This window comes from Trichechus manatus, unplaced genomic scaffold (assembly GCF_000243295.1).
Source record: "Trichechus manatus latirostris isolate Lorelei unplaced genomic scaffold, TriManLat1.0 scaffold00035, whole genome shotgun sequence".
Taxonomy (NCBI): domain Eukaryota; kingdom Metazoa; phylum Chordata; class Mammalia; order Sirenia; family Trichechidae; genus Trichechus; species Trichechus manatus.
In genome coordinates, this window is record NW_004443971.1 from 12,104,629 (window position 1) to 12,123,405 (window position 18,777).

The following is an 18,777-nucleotide window of genomic DNA, read 5'->3' on the forward strand; positions in this document are numbered from 1 at the left end:
ATTACAGGAAATACAAGGGACAAAAAATATGTTAAAGGACACCACGGGGATGGAATAAGCAAAATCCATACTGTGGGATACTCTACAAGACAAATAGCCTGATTTCTTCAAAACTAAATTGTAAGTGGGGAAAAGATGGAAGGGGGTGGCGCAGAAAGAGTTAATATAGCAGGCCTGAGACTGCTCTCCTTAGGGAGGCCTGCTTGCAAGGCTGGCCCTTGACTGGTGTCTGGAAACTTGGCTCTCACAGTATTCCCTGTCAACAGTTAACTGATAAGAGTAGTTGACTGAGCCTCGACTGTTCGTGCAAATGCTATGGTTTCTGCTGAACACTTGCTTTTCTTCTGGGAGTCTGGAATTTTGGTATGTGCTAGGCAAAGGGTATCTGTGTGACCAGTCCCAATAAAACCCTTGGGCTCTGAGTCTAATGGGCTTCCCTGGACAGAAACATTGCATACATGTTGCTGCATTTTCATTGCTGGGGGGAGAGTACGCGCTGTGTGACCCCTCGTGGGAAGCAGAGAACATGGGAAGCCTGCACATGGGTTCCTCTAGATTCCGCCTGTGTCTTTCGCTCCTATGGCTCAGCCACCTAGCCTTGCTTTGTCACTGTAATAAATCTTAGCCATGAGTACAACTATATGCTGAGTTCCATAAGTCCTGGTGAATCTCTGACTGCAGGGGTGGTCTTGGGGACCCCTCAGTGGTGGCAGCAGTGGGATTCGCTAGACTGATCCCAACTCACTGAAATATGCCTAGAATGTTACTTGGGAAAAAGAAAGAGAGAGGGGTGGGGTGATGAAGCCCTGGTACTTGGATGGCTATAGAATTACCCGTGGTATGAAAGAGTAGCTGAGCTGCTGTCTGAGAGGTAGTTACCCATAGAATTTGAAAAAAATAGACCCAGCCTCAGGAGAGCTGGCTGCTGGATCCCCTGCTGTTTTTTTTGCCATGCTAGCTAACTGTGAGAAAAAAGAGCAGCCCAGTGACGCCTTTAGTTTTTGCCCTCTGGTCCAGGTGGGAGGGGAAAGGACTAAAGGTGAGCTTTGGGTGGACCAAAGAGGTTGAAACTGCACTGCTCTCTCCTCCAGTTGGGAGCAAAAAGGTTAAATCATTTTCCAGGGCTAGAGTAAGGCTTTAGATAAATCAGAGGGGAAAAAAAGGGAGGGGAAAATCACTCCAGACTTTTCTTCAGCCTATCTATATTGCTTTTATGCAAATCCGGTGGCACAGTGGTTAAGAACTCGGCTGCTAACCAAAAGGTCGGCCGTTCGAATCCACCAGGCGCTCTTCGGAAACTCTATGGGGCAGTTCTACTCTGTCCTATAGGGTCGCTATGAGTCAAAATTGACTTGACAGCAACGAGTATACCGCTTTTATAGCTATTGCAGCAGCAGTCTCCCTTCCTGCCCCCACCCCCACCCCCAGCCCTTAAATGCTGAATTTACTGCAAGGGGTTTGAGTAAGCTTGCAATGAGGGGGAAAACTTGCAATGAGAAGAGAAAAAGGGAGTAATAATAAAACAGCAAAAGCTTTTGCTAATTGCATCTGGATATGATAAAAATGGATGTAAAATATTAATGTTTATTATCTCATAAATGTTAGAGGAATCACCACCATCAGGGGAAGCTACAAAGAGAAATGTTAATGGGACACAACTCCCTTGCTTTTTGCTGCTGCTGCTGGTGGGCAGATTGGAATTTAAATTCTCTGAGTATTAGAAACAAAACAAGTACCACGAGTGATGATTATTACTATGATTTTTGCCTCTGGGGAAAAGAAAAGGTGGTGAGGGAGGAGCGGGGAGATAACATGAAAAGTGAGGTCATCTCCAGGTGGAGATACACTTTTGGAGTTTTAAAAAGCACTTTAGTTTGCTAATGAGCTCTTCAGAATCGAATGTCTGACCCTTAGGGGCTGAGGATTTCCCAGTCTGATGTGCAATTTTCTGAGTAGGTCAGTTTGGACCCTTGTTGGTGTTGCTGTGTGCCATGGACTCTATTCTGACTCATCGCAACCCTACAGGACAGAGTAGAACTGTCCCATCGGGTTTCCAAGGCTGTAACCTTTACGGAAGCAGCCTGCCACATCTTTCTCCTGCAGAGCAGCTGGTAGGTTCAAACCTCTGACCTTTCGGTTAGCAGCTAATTGCTTAACCACTGTACCACCGGGCTCCTCAATTTGGACCTTAAAACCCTTTGCCGTCGAATCGATTCTGACTCATAGCGACCCTACTGGACACAGCAGAACTGCCCCATAGGGCTTCCAAGGGGCACCTGGTGGATTTGAACTGCCAACTTTTTGGTTAGCAGCTGTAGCTCTTAACGCCTATGCCACCAGGGTTTCCGAATTTGGACCTTAAGACCTACAAAATAAAAGGCTTAGAAAAGCCTTGCTTCTCACTTGGACTGGGTAGGTCCTGTAGCATCTTAGCTTTGCTGCTGCTGAAGAAAAGCCGCTGGCTTTTTTGGAATTCTGAATTCACAGATCTTAATTACCTGGATGGAGTCCTTGGGTGGTGCAAATGGCTAGCAAGCTCTACTGCTAAGCAAAATGTTGTAGGTTGGAGTCCACCCAGAGGTGCCTTGGAAGAAAGTTCCAGCAATCTACTTCTGAAAATTCAGCCGTTGAAGACTCTATGGAGCACAGTTCTATTCTAACACACAGGGGTCATCACGAGTCAGAGTCGACTCAATGGCAGCTGAGTTTAATTGCCTGGCTCATCCTCTAGGCTGAAACCTGACACTGTCTGCTATGGGCTATCTCAGCTTCAGTACTGGCTATGCTGAACTGAAAGCAGGCATCAGCTCAATGAACAGAACCCAGATCATCGACTGTTACGGATTACGACAGCCCTCTTCAGGGCCCTAAACTTTGGAAATGTTGTAGACGTTGGCTGGACCATCTGAGTCACACACTAATGCCCGCAGGCTTGTTCTCTAATGGGACCATCTGAAACTGAGCTGCTGCTCGGCTGTGTTTCCCATACAGAGGCTAACTGTGCTCCTAACTTGTGATCCCTGCCGAAAGCTACAAGTAGGAGGGGTTCACAGGAAGTGTGACCCCTCCACCCACCTCTGACAGATCACTCTCGACCCCTCTGGGGGATGTCTCACTGTGGCTGACTGTTGTATTCAGCTCTCTAAATGAGTTGCAGTTTGTGACAAGGGACTGATCACCTGACTCTATGTCCCTTACCTTTCTCCTGATACACACACTTCAGTAAGGCAGTATGACATTAAATGCAGCTGTCCCTGGAAAGGGATCGATCCTTTCTAGGTTGCTCACTGGATAAACGATCAGGACAAAAGGGGTAGGGAGAGGTTTACGTAGACCCATTTTGACAATTCTGAAAATTCAGGATTTTGTTCTGACCAGTTCCTGAACTGATGTGGGCAGCTATACAAAAATGTCCTTCTGCGAGAGTGCTGGTGTTCTCTCGCACCCAGCCTTTCCAGATGAAGGGTATGGGTGAGAATCAAACATGGCCGGGAGAAAGTTTAAGCTGTGATTACTGAATGGGACGCACTGATTATGTAACAACGGGCGAAAACAAAAAAACCCCAAAACCCAGGATCTGAGGAGGTGTGGGGCAGGGAGGAGGGCATTAGTGATCTCTGTTTTTCAGAGCTGCTCCTGAAAGCTTCCGCTCTCCTGGAGAAAATCAGCCGCGTTGTCTCCCAAGCTGTGGTGAGAGCTCGAACTCAGGCTGCTGAGCTACCTTCACAGCTGACTGAGACAGCAGGTGGCCTGCTCCTGCACGGTCACCCAGAACAGCTCCGGGTGCCGTCCACCCTCCTGAGGAGGACAAGCTGATGTCACAGACCAGCCAAACCGTTTGGAACTGACTGACTTTAGGCAGTCGTCTAAAACCAAGGACTGAACCAAATTATTCGGACTGCACTGAGAACCCCAGGGCGGGAGGCCCCACTGTGCGAGGCCTCTTTGAGGGTCCTGTTAACCAGTGTTGCTGGGCGCTGTTGAGTCAATTTTCGACTCACAGTGACCCCATGTGACAGAGTATTATGATTCTTTTAGATATGTTTTATTGATACATACTTATTTTTTTAGAGACGTGCTGAAATTTTTATGGATGAAAGGACAATGATATCTCGAACTTGCTTTGAAACAATTCAGCTCTGGAAGGGGGAAGTAGGTGGAGGGATAAGATGAAACAAGATTGGCCACGTGAAGCTGGCTGGCATGGGGATTCATTATACCATTATATTATTCTCCCTACTTTTGTATATTCTTGATATTTCCTATAATAAAAGAATTTTTTTTTTTAAAAGAGAGCTTCTTGAATCTCCTTCCACTGCTTAAAAATCACCAACAGTTTAATATGTATGGAAGGCTTTCAGTTATAAGCTACTTGAGTGTGAGGATACGCTTTGTAATCTGGGGCTTCTAAAACTCCCTGAACATCAGAATCAACTGGTATGCCTGTTTAAAAAAAAAAAAAAAAATTCTGGGATCCACCCAAACCCTACTGGATCAAGATATCAAAGTACGAAACCTTGGAATATGTGATTTTCAGCGAGCTCTCTAGGTGATTCTGCTGTTACCAGCCTCAAAGTGAAAAGCAGAGAGCTGGCCAGATCGTACATATTCCAAATGGAATGTGGACTTGTCTAGAGTTTGCCCAGGCAGACTATCTCGCCATGTTCTTGGGCAGGTTTAAGTTGGTCTTGCTTTCCTGGGTCATGACACTCCATGATTTCTCCTTGTGTATCATCTGTTCTTTATATTTGATGGGTCCCCATTACACACAGTATTATTGACAAGGTAGTTGGGAGAGATGGAGTTAGAGAACAAAGCGCAAGGAGGGATGTGAAGGCTCAGGAAGCAACACAGTGCCAGAAGTCTGCCTTGGTTTCCCAGTGGAGAAGGCAGCTTGCATTAGAGACATTGCGCTGAGCTGCTTACCATGGCAAAACCGACGTCTGCTTTCTTCAGAGCTGGCCCATCATTTGTGCCATCGCCAGTGACAGCCACCACCTGCCGCTGATCCCCCACAGTGCTGTCAATGATGCCTGGGAAACAGATACACACAGTGCAGTGAACCCAAAAGTACCGCCTGGGAGACACAGACACACACTCCACAGTGAGCCCACCTGTATCATCTGGAAGACACACACACACATGCACAGTGAGCCCACGTGTGCCGTCTGGGAGACACACATTCCACAGTGAGCCCACATGTACCGTCTGAGAGACACAGGCACGGTGGGCCCACCTGTGCCGTCTGGGAGACACACACACGCATGGTGAGCCCACACATGCTGTCTGGGAGACACACATACACGTGGTGAGCCCTCATGTACTGTCTGAGGCCATTTGGCAAGCACCGTGTTCCCCATCAAATCCTCTCCCCTGGTCCTGGCCACACGCCCCCCTCCCCTTCTACCTTCCTTTTTCCTTCCTTCTTCCCTGTGCCGGAGGTTCTACAGGAATCACACAGAGGAGAAACTGTTTCATAGCCCTCTGGGCTCAGACAGTTTGTCCTTGTCAGACACTCTGCCCGGTGCCGTACAGCAGCTATTATGTATGGAAAAAGCACTAGATGGGTTTGAAAGTGGAGACTTGGTGTTCAAACTATACCACTTCCACTTATCAGCTGGGCAACTGGGCAAGTTACCTATCTTCTCAGCCTCAAACTTCCTTACTTATGAAATGGGAATCGTTTCACCTGCCCTGCCTAGGTCACAGTATTATGGGCAAATAAAATGTACTAATGTTAAAAAAAGAAACAACTTTATGTTTTATACTTACCAGGGGCTCAGATGTTTGCTAACTGTACATTCTCCCTGTAAGCCTGGGAGCTCTCCTAGGCCATCCCTACTCAGGACACGAGAGCTGCTTTGGCGGATGGGTCTCGTCTGTCCTTGCCCCAGGCGCCTTCATCTGTCCCAGGCACCTACTACTCAGGAGCTGACCTCACCTTTCACCAGCGTGTGCTTGTCCGTAGGGGAGGACCGCGCCAGGACTCGAAGCTTAGGCCAGATCTTGTCGAGCTTCTCTTGCTCCACCTGCCAACACCAGACCACAGCTGGGTCAGTTCAGCTCAGATAGCCGTGCAGGAAAATCTTACATCTCCATACCCTCTGAGCTTCTGGAGGATCTGGTACTCCACAGCCCCTGGGGACATATTCTCCTGGCCACCAATGCAGATGACACAGCCAACCTCAGTCTCCAAGGGCGGATTCATTGAAGGGGACCACTCAGACCCTGTTTGGCTACTTTTTCCTCCCAGGTCCCTACCTGGGAGCCAATCTGCTACTTCTTAAACCCTTGACAGCAAGTGGGCAAGGTTGGCTGTTGGCTCAGGAGGCTAAAGTGGTGCTTCTGAGCTCTTAGGTTTGATTTCTACGGAGATCAGGAAGCTTTGCTCTGTTCCACACCCAGACCACATTGTCTTACAAAGCTGTGCCACCATCAGTCACAAGGGTAGTGACACAGAAGGTGGGACAAAATCATTCCACGACTGAAAAAACAGAAAGACGTGAAAAGTTGTGATACTGTCTCAAAGGATAGCTTGTGAATGAAGGTAATGAGCTGAGAGAAAATTCCCAATTTTAGCGTCTGGGCAGCTTTGGTAGAAAAGGAAGTTTCACTATGAATAGATTTTAGTTTGAAAACCACCCACTTTCTCCCACATGCCCCAGATGCCTGCCACCAGAACTGACCCTTCCCTTGTCAAACAAGGCCCTGGCTCCCCCACCCAGGCCCCACCTCGCCCTTCTCGTTGCGGATGAGTCGGTTGAATTCTTTGCCTTCCAAGCACAGGAAGTCATCCCCAGGTGTCAGAATGCCACATTTGGTGGCGATGGCCCGAGCTGTGTTGATGTTGTCACCTGTCACCATTCTGACAGTAATGCCAGCTCGTTTGCATTTGGCAATAGCTTCTGGCACCTGTGACAGTAGAGAAAGAAGAAGGGGATGGGTGCAATGATGCTGGGTAAGCTGCCCCTGTTCAGCTGTCCTTTCATTATAGAGGAGAGAGGCACCCTAGAAGCAGTGCCATGGGACACAGGGTAAGCGTGGTCATTGTCATGCTGCTTGGCATCTCCTTACTTCTGAGCATCCCATGACACTCACATCTGCACTGGCCTCATTGTACCATGTGTGGAAGGGAGAATTTGCTTTGAGATCCAGGTATAGACGTTTACTCTCCCACTTACAGTTCAGACTCCTCAGTGGGGCAGCTATGCCTTTAGACATTTGACCACTGCCTTGCTTTCTAGCAGGAATTTTAACCACTCCCCATCCACCAAGCCCATGCTCCCACCCCATCAACTGTGTGGTTTCCCAAATGCATGACCTCCTCTTATACCTCTGGGCTTTGACAATTGATAGTCCATCTGTCTGAACTTCTTGAAGGGAGAGAGACTTTTTCAATCCCCAGTGTCTGGAATAGTGCTCAACAACAAAATGTTGATGGAGGGAAGGTGGTTAAAGTCAGACTCGGTGCTCCAGTTAATTAAGCCTCCTGACTGTTTCCAGTTACCAAATCATAAACCCAATAAAATCTATGCTTCTCACCACTCAGACAGCATTAACCCTAGGAATGCCACCTTCTATCAGTTCAGTACTCCACAGCAGTTCTGAGAAGCAGGAAGCACAGAAGCATCTCTCCCTGCAGGTGAGAAGCAGTGAGGTCACTTGCTGGGGTCACAACTAGAGGCGGAGCTAGCATCCCAGCTCCCACGACTGCTAGGTACTCTCCATGAGGCCACAATGGGTCTGCGCACTGGCTACGGGCTGTTGAAAAAGTGTCACTCATGCTTCCTTGTCCTCTCTCCAATGCAAAGCCTTACCTCTGGGCGCACGGGGTCCTCAATGCCCACCACTGCAATGCAGGTGAGTTCAGTGAGGATTTCGTTCTCATTGTCCCAGGAGGGCTCTGCGTCACTGAATTCCCGATAAGCTATGCAGATGGTCCGGAGCCCCTCACAGGCCATGGGCTCAATGACAGTGCGCACCATCTCATCGCGGTCCTTGCTCTTGAAAGGCACTGCTTCCCCATCCTTGTCCAGGATGCGATTACACCTGGAGAGGCACACGGTCAGAAAGCAGCGGCCCTGTTCCCACTCAGCATGCTTCTACAGTCATCTACGGACAACTCTGCATTACTCCTACAGACGCTGGTTCATGGCCCAGAGAGGTCCCTCTGTCCAAGGTGGGGCGACCTGTGGATGGGGTAAGGTCCAGGTCGGCAGAGAGTGTGGTTCTCTCATGTCACCTGTCTCTACCCTTATGGGAACGTAATGCCAAGAGTCATTTGTAGATCACTCGCTCTTCTGAACTTCTCAAAGGTAGAGAGGCTTTTTCAGCCCCCAGTGTCTAGAATAGTGGTCGGTGCATAGGAAGTGCCCACATGTGTTGACTGAAAGCAGGTAGCTAAAGCCAGTTCTACTGGCTGCCTAGGCAGGTAGGGTCGGCTTTTAATGACCTTTGGAGTTCCTTATAATCGGATGTGACAATGGGAAGGAGAAGGGAACTCAGAACTAACATTTCTAGTACCTACTACGTGCGAAGCACTTCATGTATACTGAATCATTTAATAATCACAGTAACCCTATAAGGTAGGTGGGTATTACTCTCTCTGTTTTCAAATTAGGAAAGAGGCTTGGCTTGCCTAGGTCTGAATCCTGGCTACGCCACTGTTAGCTATATGACCTTGAGCAAGTTACTTAACTTCCCTGACCCTCTGTTTTCTCATCTGTATAACAGGGATCATAATAGTACCTGCCTCACTGAGTTGTTGTGAAGGTTAAACAACAGGAGCCTCGTGAAGCACTTAAAACAATGCTTGGCCAGAGTAAATGCTCAAATCCTAGTTAAGATGTCATCACTCGGCAGGGAGGGCTGTCTCATCATTCACTGAGCTCGGCATGGGGCGTGTCCCCCAGACCTTCCGGAGGGGAGGGTCATGAAGGGGCTGCTCACTTGCGTAAGATGATCTCGGAGGCGCCCTTGCTGTACATGCGGAAGCCGCCGTCGGGCGTCCTGATGACCGTGCTCATCGACTTGCGCACCGAGTTGAAGGTGTACACCTTGTAGAGCTTCTCCTCAGGCACCTCACTACGCACTGCATGGTAATCCTGCTTCAGGTCTGTGACAAAGCCCAGCAGCGCACACTCAGTCTTGTTACCCACTTGCCGAGGCAGGCCTCCCTCCTTCTCTGGAGGCTGAGAGAAAAATACACACGGGACTGTTGAGTAAGACGGAGAGAACAAGGAAGGAAAGCACTCCCTCACAGAATGTTCACGTAGGTACCCAGGGCCATGGGGGAGATGGCATTTGTTTGGTGCCAGGATAGGCATTCAGTGGTCAGTGGTGGCCTTGGACCCTGAGCCATGCAGGCCTTTTCAGTTTGCCCCGGTGGTAGAGGTGGTGTCTCACCCTGTATGTTTGGGTCTTATTCTAACGCCTTCTCTTAGTTTCTGGAAAGTGAGTAATTTCCTTCTAAAAAGCTCAATTCTGCTACCAGCATGAAGTCCCTCCATAGAGATACTGCCTTTACAGGGTAATTGGAGGGCATTTCATGGCCAGACTCCTATCCCCCCACCCTTCTTCCATCCCTATGGATTATTCCCCAGTCTCACCCTGAAAGTGTTCACTGAGGAGTAAGAAATGAGACATGGGACGACAAACCAGGCAGAAGAAACATTCCCCTCCAATCATCCATTCTAAGCATCTAGGTGAAAGGAGAGCTTACCAAAATCTTGGAGGTATAGGCACTGTTGATAGAAATGCCATTGACAATAAGGTCCAGGACCTTGGGCACGAGAGCATCAGGGCTTGGGATCTGATGATAGTGGGTGCCACCAATATAGGCCTGTACCACAGTCATGCGGTTCATGGTCAACGTGCCAGTCTTGTCGGAGCAAATGGCTGTGGCATTGCCCATGGTCTCACAAGCATCCAAGTGCCGCACCAGGTTGTTGTCTTTCATCATTTTCTACAAAGGAGAAGAAAAAAAACTGAGAGGGAACCAACTGGACCCTCCCGAATACAGGTCAAAGGCCCTTTCCTAGCCAACATCTGTCCACATAAAAATGCAGGATACCATTTTTGTGAATCATCTTAAGATTCTACCCACTTACTTAAACACTGATGCAACTGATCAAGACAGTCCTTCCATAGTGCCAGGGACTCATGCACTTGTGAGGCACCACCCGAAGTTCACAGAGAATAAAATGGCCTGTTTTCTTCACCAAAGGCTACATGGTAGCCTCCCCCCATCTCTGTCCTAGAGGAAAAGGCAGTATTGGCACAGTCTCACCTTCACAGAGTAGGCCAGTGAGATGGTGACGGCCAGTGGCAGCCCCTCGGGCACAGCCACCACCAGCACAGTGACGCCAATGATGAAGAACTTGACGAAGTACTGGATGTAGATGGGCGTGCACTCAGCTAGCCACGGCCTCTGCTGTATCACGAAGTTGTCAATCACAAAGTAGAGAATCAGGATGAGAACTGTGATAGCAGACATGATCAAACCTGTCCAGGGAAACAAGTCACATGAACCCAGGTTTGAGGGCGTTCCAAGGTCCTTGGGCCACCAGGGCCTTGACTAGGTAGACTGGCAAGAGTTGTAGCCTTTGCTACAAGTTTTTTTCCTCACATAATATTATTTTTGTGTGTGTGGTAAATATATAGGTACCAAAACATCTGCCATTTCAACAATCTTCACATGTACAGTTCAGTGACATATATGTTCACCATGTTGTTCAACCATTACCATTAACTGTTCGTGAATTTTTCCATCACCCTTAACAGAAGCTCAGTGTCCCCTAAGCATTATGTCTTCCTTTCTCCCTTGCTACCAATTTTCAAAACTACCATCTCCAGGAAGTCATACCAAAATCCATCTTACCCACTCTCTGTTGCTTGTACATCACACCCAAAAACCAAACCTGTTGACGTTAAGTTGATTCTGACTCATAACGACCCTTTAGGACAGAGAACTGCCCCACAGGGTTTCCAAGACTGTAATGTTTACGGGAGCAGACTGCCACATCTTCCTCCCGTGGAGTGGCTGGTGAGTTCGAACCACAGACTTCAGCAGCTGAGTGCTAAACCATTGCGTTACCAGGGCTCCTTTTTTGTGCAGTAGAAAAGACACTGGTTTCTCATTCCAAAGACACAGGTTCTAGTCTTAGCACTGCACTAACTTGACTCATGGCTGTGACTAGCTGTTTATCCTCTCTGGGCTTGTTCCCTACCCCAGATTCCTCATTTGTAAATAAGGGGCTAGGTCTAGTTTCCTGAAATAGCCTTGTATGATTCTATCCCAGATACACCCACCCTCTTCCCACAATTCATATCTGTAGTAATTGCATTTGCCGATTTCCATTAGAAGTTCATCACTGGGACTTCTTTTCTAGTCTGTGATTCCTGGGCACTTCACAACTTGTTGACATCGATACCCCTGTACTGCTGGAACACTAGCTATGGGACTAACCCTTAAACAGTGCTTTCCAGCGTCTCTTCTCATGGCACACATAGAAGATGACAATAATAGCAAACACTTATACAGTGCTTACTATGGATCAGGCAAGTACTTCATGTACACTAACTCATTTAATCCCTACAACAATCCTATGAGAGATTACTGTTATCATACCCATTTGAAAGACAAGGAAACCAAGACACAGAGAGGTGACCAACCATCCCAGTTTGCCTAGGACTAAGTGATAACTTTGGACGTGTTATCAGGAGCGACCAGTCCCTGGAGAAGGACATCATGCTTGGTAAAGTAGAGGGTCAGTGAAAAAAAGGAAGACTCTCAACACGATGGATTGACATAGTGGCTGCTACAATGGGCTTAAGCATAACAACGATTGTGTGAGGATGGCGCAGGACCGGGCAGTGTTTCGTTCCGTTTTACATAGGGTTGCTATGAGTTAGAATCAGCTTGACAGCACCTAGAAACAACAAGTGGTTTCCTGGATTTTGAGGGGCAAATTGGGACAACTGGTCACCCTACATACTGAGGTAAATAGAAGAATCTGCTCAACGTCAAAAAAACAACTGGCCTAGCTGGCCACTGTGAGGGATGATGGGATCAATATCCAGGCACCTTTGTAACCTATCTGTGGCACAGTATTTAGAAAGTGCTCTGCTCTGAAACACCGTTTAGTCTTGGGCTTTGCTTTCACTGAGGGTCTCAGGGCAAGGCTGGAAGTGATTATATCAATGAAAGCCTGTCTGTTGGACTTTCCTTCATCAGGGGTAGGACTAAAGTGAGGCAGGCAAGGTGCCTAGGGTGCCAGATTGAAGGAGGCACTCACTCTCGGGGTCATGCAAGGCACCTCACTTGCCTCACCCTAGTCCGGCCCTGCTTGATATATAAAATAAAACAATTGAGAAGGCTCGTGGCCAACCTTCAGGTAGCTTGCACTCCCTATGGAGAATAAGGCAGGGGTTAGGAGAACAGCAGGTGGGTTAGGTGGGGTCTATTTCATGTTTCAAACCAATGTGCCAGGCCCGATTCTTAATTCTGCACCTGCAGTTGGCCTCATCCGTGTGTAATTTACATGCAGGAGATTTCACTGTAGTCAAAGTTAGCTGGGTACTAAAACTGAGTGAGTAGGCTAGACTAACCCTGTCCAGTAGAATTTTCTGCAAAACTGGTCATGCTGTCCGTCTGCGCTATCCAGTATGGTAGCCAATAGCGGCATATCGCTATTGAGCAACTGGAATGTGCTAATGTGACGAAGGAACTGAATTTTAAATTTTATTGAATTTTACTTAATTTAAATTTAAACAGCCACCTGTGGCTAGTGGCCACCATAGTGGACAACACAGACCCCTGCTACCCAGCATGTGGTCAGCAGCCCAGTAGCACTGGCATCATGGGGGCCCTGTTAGAAATGTAGGATCTTAGGCCCATTCCAGACCACCTGAATCTGAATCTGCACTTTAACAAGACCCCCAGGTGACCTGCACACACAGAGAAGCACTGAGCTAGATTATGACTGCGGTAAACAGAGGGGTGGGTCAGAAAATAACTGTCATTGTTTGCTGCCGTCTGGTCAGCCCCTGACTCATGATGGCTCCATGCACAGCAGAACGCTGCCCGATCCTGTGCTATCTCCATGTTTGGTTGCAGATCGGACTGTTGTGATCCACAGGGTTTCACTGGCTGATTTTCAGAAGTAGATCGCCAGGCCTTTCTTCTTAGTCTGTTTTAGTCTGGAAGCTCTACTGAAACCTGCTCAGTATCATGGCAATATGAAAGCCTCCACTGACAGACGGGTGGTGGCTGCACATGAGGTGTATTGGCTGGGAATTGAACCTGGGCCTCCCACATGGAGGGCAAAACAGTGGTAAAGACAGTATATTTAGGGATACACTCACTGAAGGAGCAATCTTCCATGTTCCCTCCTACCCTATTAGAAGCGGGTGGTGGGCGAGAGGAGGATGCAGAGATGGAGAACTGCTTCCTCCTATCGCACACGTTTAGTGACCTCTCCTCTGGAAGGGGCTGCTTTAACCACTGTCTTCCTTTCCCTCCAGTCTTCATTTGAACTCACTGCTTTGAGCTTGGCCAGATGCTACCATTATGCTAGGGACCTGTCTCCAGCAAACTGCAGACTTCTCCAGCCTTAAGGCATTCACAAGCCAATATGTGAGACAGGTAAGCAGTTATCCCAGCCTTCCTTCTTGCTAATGTAGATCTCCCATGTTGTGACAGAAACTCTTCACTTCTCACTTATTTGAATGAAAAAGACCTTAGGGCCTATAGCCCTTACAGACGAGTAACATTTTCCAGCAGAGTGTAGAACACGTGTCTCTCTGGAAGGGACTGCCAGCTCAAAGGGGAGCAGAGGAAAAGCCTTGGAAGTGAACTAGAGAGGGACACAGCTACCTGGAGCCCATTAGCCACTCAAAAGTCTCGGCTTCTTTGCCCTGCCAGTCCCGGCTGGTGTACAAAGAAGGGAGGACCAGGAATGCCACTGAGAGCCCTTCAACGACCATAACAACAGTGACGACAACAAAGGACCTCCTCTACTCACCAGCTTTCCCGATCTGGACGGCCAAGCGCGTCAGCTTGCCCTGCAGCACCGACTTCTCCTTTTTGGGCATCTTTGCTGCCTTTTTCTCCTTTTCCTCACTGTCGGTCCCTTCCTGGCTATTGAGTGGTTGGATCTCCAGGGCCACTCCATCCTGGGTCTTTGCTGGGGTGTACACACAGACAGAACAGGTGAGCAGGCAGGGCAGTAGCACTGGGTGCCAGGCAGGTGGAAACCAAAAATCCCTTCTGTCTTCTTCCTGGAACACATCTTGGGCCCTTCTGTGAGTTCTGACCATCCCCAGTCCATGCCAGACACGGCACTTGCCTGCAACCCTCTATTAGGGCCTTTGGAGTGATATCCTAACAGCTGGAGATGGAACAGGGTGCTTTTAGGGTATGGATTTCCTCTTCAGTGGCAGCTTCCTGGCACCGCCTCAGAGCCCCACACCAGTTTTATTCCAGCAAGGGGATTAGTCATGCCGTTAAATGATATTACCAATAACCATCCTTCCTGGAATTCAGTGCTTAAAACAGTGACTCTTACTGCAGAAAGGGACTGAGGGGGACGGTTGGAAGATGTTTCAAGAATATAAAGGTCCTGGTTTGCTTTGTTAAAAGGTTCGTATCTCTTGATATAAAGACTGGCAGGCAAGAAACACAGACCCCCGGACACGGGATATTTCCAGCTACTTCTTACATCAGGTGACAGGGAGGGGAAGGAAATCCCTTTCCTCCCTGCCTGATGAAGGTGGGGACGCAGAGTGGGACCTGGGGTTAGGCCTTTTGAGAGAGAGGAAAGAAGCTGTGTGAGGGCCGCCCTGGAATATAAGAGAAAGCAGGGATAAAGACAGATAAATCCATCTTGTTTTTTACAAGAAGAGTTAGAGACCTAAAATTAAAGAATTACTTCTGTTTAGACCTGGTTCTCCGACGTGGAACCATGATGTAGGTCAGAGGGAAAAAAATCTCTAGAAACTATCTCAAAAGAGCAATTCTCGCTGGCTCCCGGCACCCCTCCAACTTCACCCTTGCAGAGCTCAGCCCCTTCGCTTAGGATGTGCTTCCTGAGAGATTGTCTCTGCTGTCAGACTCACAAACAAGACAGAGACGGGATGTAAACACAGCCACCAAAAAAGAAACACACATCAGATCAGGAGGAAGAAAACAGACTGTGGAGAGAACAAAGAAAGAGGTAGGGAGAGATACAGTGGAAGGGCTCTCTCCACGCACCCCTGAGAAGACTCGCGGAGAAGGAAGCCAGACCGGAAGAGGACACTGATGAGGGAGCTAGCCAGAGGAGGGTGCAGGGACTGCCCACCCCAACTCCCGCCACGAGGACCTGAGGTCTGCCAGCCCAGAAACTGATGGGCTCAGGTTCTGGACCACTAGTGTTTAAACCCAGCCTAGGACAATGAAGTACAGAATTCAGCACCCTGGGAAGAGCAGCTCAATGCCATATACACCCCAAGAGAAGTCTTGACATGAGGTTCCATGAGCCAACAGCAGAGGGTGCTGTTGTCCCATCTTAAATTGGGATTGGGACCTAGCGGCCACCCCCAAATCTCTGCACCTTCCTCAGGATGAGGCGTCTGGGCCACAACAGCAGATAACAGACTTATGGCAAGGAAAAGGGAGAAGGCAGATGGCCTGGAAAGGTCTGGTTTGAGGTGGGCAGGTAGAATGGCAAAGGAGTGGGTGGAGAGGTTACCTTTGTTGCGATTTTCAGGGACTCCTTGTTTTTTACCTGTTTGAACAAGAAAGAAAAATGTGGGGTGGAGACCCAAAGTGACTCTTAAGGGATCAGATATCCAATTTGCTGGTCCTGCTCGGAGCCCAGAAGGTTAGCGGCAAAGGGGCTGGGCTGCAGGGAAGGGAAGTGGAAAGGAGGCTTACGCCTCATGCTCACATTCACGCTTACCAGGGGCACTCATGAATCCTGGGGAGATGTGATAAAAACACTCATGCAGGTGAGTGCACAGGTGGGCACACCCACACCTGGCCATTTCCCTTGGAGCACCGTTGCTGCTGGTGGGGTGCTCCTGGCTGAGGTACATCACTTGGAAAACTGGGGTAGAGGGGTAAGGAGTGAAATGCTTGAACTCTTTCTGCCTGGCGGCAAAGGCCCTGAAAAGCTTCTCCACATTGATCCACAGCACCAGGCATACACTAACTTCCTCCTCACTCATCTGCAGGGAGCTACAGAAAGGAATAGTCTAGTTCCCGGGAGCACGTGTGTCTCTTTTCATAAACTCCCGTCCTAATCCTAGTCATAGCCCAAGACGATCCTCCAGCCAAGTGCTGGAAGTCCTTCTCCCCGCAAGGGAGGAAGGCCTGCTTAGGGAAGGGGTAGATCTGGTTTCAGTAACTTTTTCTCTTTTGCCCTCTGTTTTTCCCTGCTTCAGGAATAAGAGAATGGAAAGACGGGACTAACTTCAGAGTAGACATTACCTCTTTGTTCCCATTCTCCTAGCTCATGCTTCTTCCACTGAGAGCCCATAGTTCCAGCAGATAGCCAATTTTTTCTCCTGTCCATTCTTCCCTTGGCCTTGATGATTCATTTGATCCCCGTGTTTGAGGAAGGAAGTGACAGAAAGAGCAGTACACGGAGGGCATTTGGGGCCAGAGCACCCAGCCAGCTCACGTTGGGAAGGCGTTATAACTCATTCCTTTACAACCCACCAATAGACATAGCAATCAAGGCTCAAAGGCAACTTCATTTGGGAGCCTAGAGCCAGGATCTGGTTTTCACTAGAGCACCCTGGGGTGCCAGGGTTCACGTTTTTATCTTGGCAAGGGGTTTGGGTATCTGCTCCCTTCATTCCAGCAGATTCTTCCAACCAGGTATTTCATCCAGATCTGCGTCCTCGTGTCCTAGTTTGTCCACGGGGACGGGAGGCAAGATTCCCCTTCTGAGTGCCCCTTACCTTTCTTCTTCTTCTCCTCCCCATCTCCCTCACTGGCCCCCAAGAGGGTAAAGATGATTCCAGTCTGGGAGTTGATACCAACAGCAGTCACTACCATTCGGCCAGAACCTTCCATGACATGGGTCCCTATATAGAAAGGAAGAAGATGAGAAGGAGTGTTGTTTTTTATACATAGCCATGATTTGGTATGAAACACAAACTTAGAAAAAAATCAGTTCTTCTTCCCTTTTCCCCTATGGATAATGATTTACTCAGCAGGTGAGTAGGAAAAGGTAAAGAGCTGGGTGCATTTAAAATAGACCAAGCAAATTGGAGGTAAGGAGAAAAATGTGTCTAACTGCTTCAGAGTAGGGGCCCCTCCCCACACCAGAGCCCCTTTGAGGCCCCTGCAGCACGTACTTCACAGAAAGCCTCTTTTACGTTGCCTGCTATACTTGTATTCAACCCACCAGTATGCTTTTGTCCAAGTTGAATGCAGGGGAAGGAGTCAGGATAGGGCCAGAAGAGAGAGCAGGGTCTGACGAGGTCTCTGTGGCTTGACTGTCAGGTAGGAGGCAGAATGGGAGCTTGGGAAGACAGAGGCTATACCTGAGAGCAGCATGGGGTCTTTGTCCAAGGACTTCTTGACATGATCTGACTCCCCAGTCAGAGAGCTCTCGTCAATCTTGAGATCATTGCCCTGGATCAGGATCCCATCTGCAGGCAGCAGGTCACCTAGTACACAAAGGGGAGGGGGACAGGGAAGGAGGTAAGGGCCTGGTGGGGAGTGGGGACCATTCAGCTCCTCCAACCCCATCTCAGGGCTGCTTCCCTGGGTCCTACCTAGAGGACAGTGGCCCGGGGAGTATCTGGAGAGCCTTTAAGAGACAACTTAAGCTCTGTACCACCTGGGATGAGGTTCCTTTTCAGGTATTATAAATTCAAACTATTATTAATCCCCAAACACCTTCCCATGACCTGAGTATTATATACTTTTAACCCTAAGCCACCTGGGGTACAAGTTTGATAATCTTCTGGGAGAGTTCTTCTTTCTTAGAAATTACTTCCCACAACCTCCTCTAACACTAACCTTGAAGCTGACACCATCTGAGGTCTTATCTTTTTGGGTCCTTAGCAATTCCTAGGCCCTTCATGCCAAAGGTCCTACCTCCAAAATAAGAAGGGTGGCATAGATAGAAGAAACACAGAGCTCTCACCATATTTGATCTGGGCGATATCACCCACCACGATCTCAGCCACAGGAAGCTGGATGATCTGGCCATTTCGGATAATGGAGAATTTTTGCTCCTGTTCAATGCGGCTCTGCAACCCCCGGAATTGCTTCTCTTTGCTCCAATCATTGAAGGCAGTCACTAGCACCACGATGAGCACTGAGAACAGGATGGCTGCCCCCTCGATCCAGCCGGCTTCTGCTTCCCCTTCATCTTCTGCGGTACTTGCACCTTGACCACACTCTATCCCAGGAAAGGGATAGAAACAAAGGGTCATCTAGGGGCTTTTCTTGTCATTAAGAAATGGGGGCAGTGCTTCCACCATCCCCTGAGAATAGAAAGTTATGGAAAGAAAATAATAGAGAACAAAACCGCAGTGTAGAAGACATCTCGGAGAACATGGAAGGACAGCAGGATTGGGCATCTTCTCATCACCGGTATAACTATGTTAGTGCCAAAGAAGCAAATGGCTAAATAGAACAAAATGCAATTACAGGCAAGTCACATGTAAAGAACTTATGATTCCTAACACGGTCAGGTGCCTATGCTATTTCTCACAATGCCAGACCACTGGTGGGAGGCATTCTGAGGAGTGGGGCTTTCTTGGTTGGGTGGAGGG

At 48.6% G+C, this 18,777-nt stretch overlaps 1 protein-coding gene across 1 annotated transcript in view; it reads right to left on the reverse strand.

Moving 5' to 3' along the window:
* Positions 1-18,777, reverse strand: part of ATP2B4 (ATPase plasma membrane Ca2+ transporting 4) — a 101,991-nt gene that overhangs the window by 19,687 nt on the left and 63,527 nt on the right. The window contains exons 4-15 of the mRNA XM_023730330.1: positions 18,144-18,401; positions 17,536-17,661; positions 16,948-17,073; positions 15,732-15,767; positions 14,025-14,186; positions 10,289-10,503; positions 9,722-9,964; positions 8,950-9,191; positions 7,818-8,049; positions 6,733-6,912; positions 5,942-6,029; positions 4,927-5,033 (exon numbers count right to left, since the gene is read on the reverse strand). Of these exons, the coding sequence (XP_023586098.1) occupies positions 4,927-5,033; positions 5,942-6,029; positions 6,733-6,912; positions 7,818-8,049; positions 8,950-9,191; positions 9,722-9,964; positions 10,289-10,503; positions 14,025-14,186; positions 15,732-15,767; positions 16,948-17,073; positions 17,536-17,661; positions 18,144-18,401 (2,015 nt within the window). The remainder of the gene's footprint in view (positions 1-4,926; positions 5,034-5,941; positions 6,030-6,732; positions 6,913-7,817; positions 8,050-8,949; positions 9,192-9,721; positions 9,965-10,288; positions 10,504-14,024; positions 14,187-15,731; positions 15,768-16,947; positions 17,074-17,535; positions 17,662-18,143; positions 18,402-18,777) is intronic.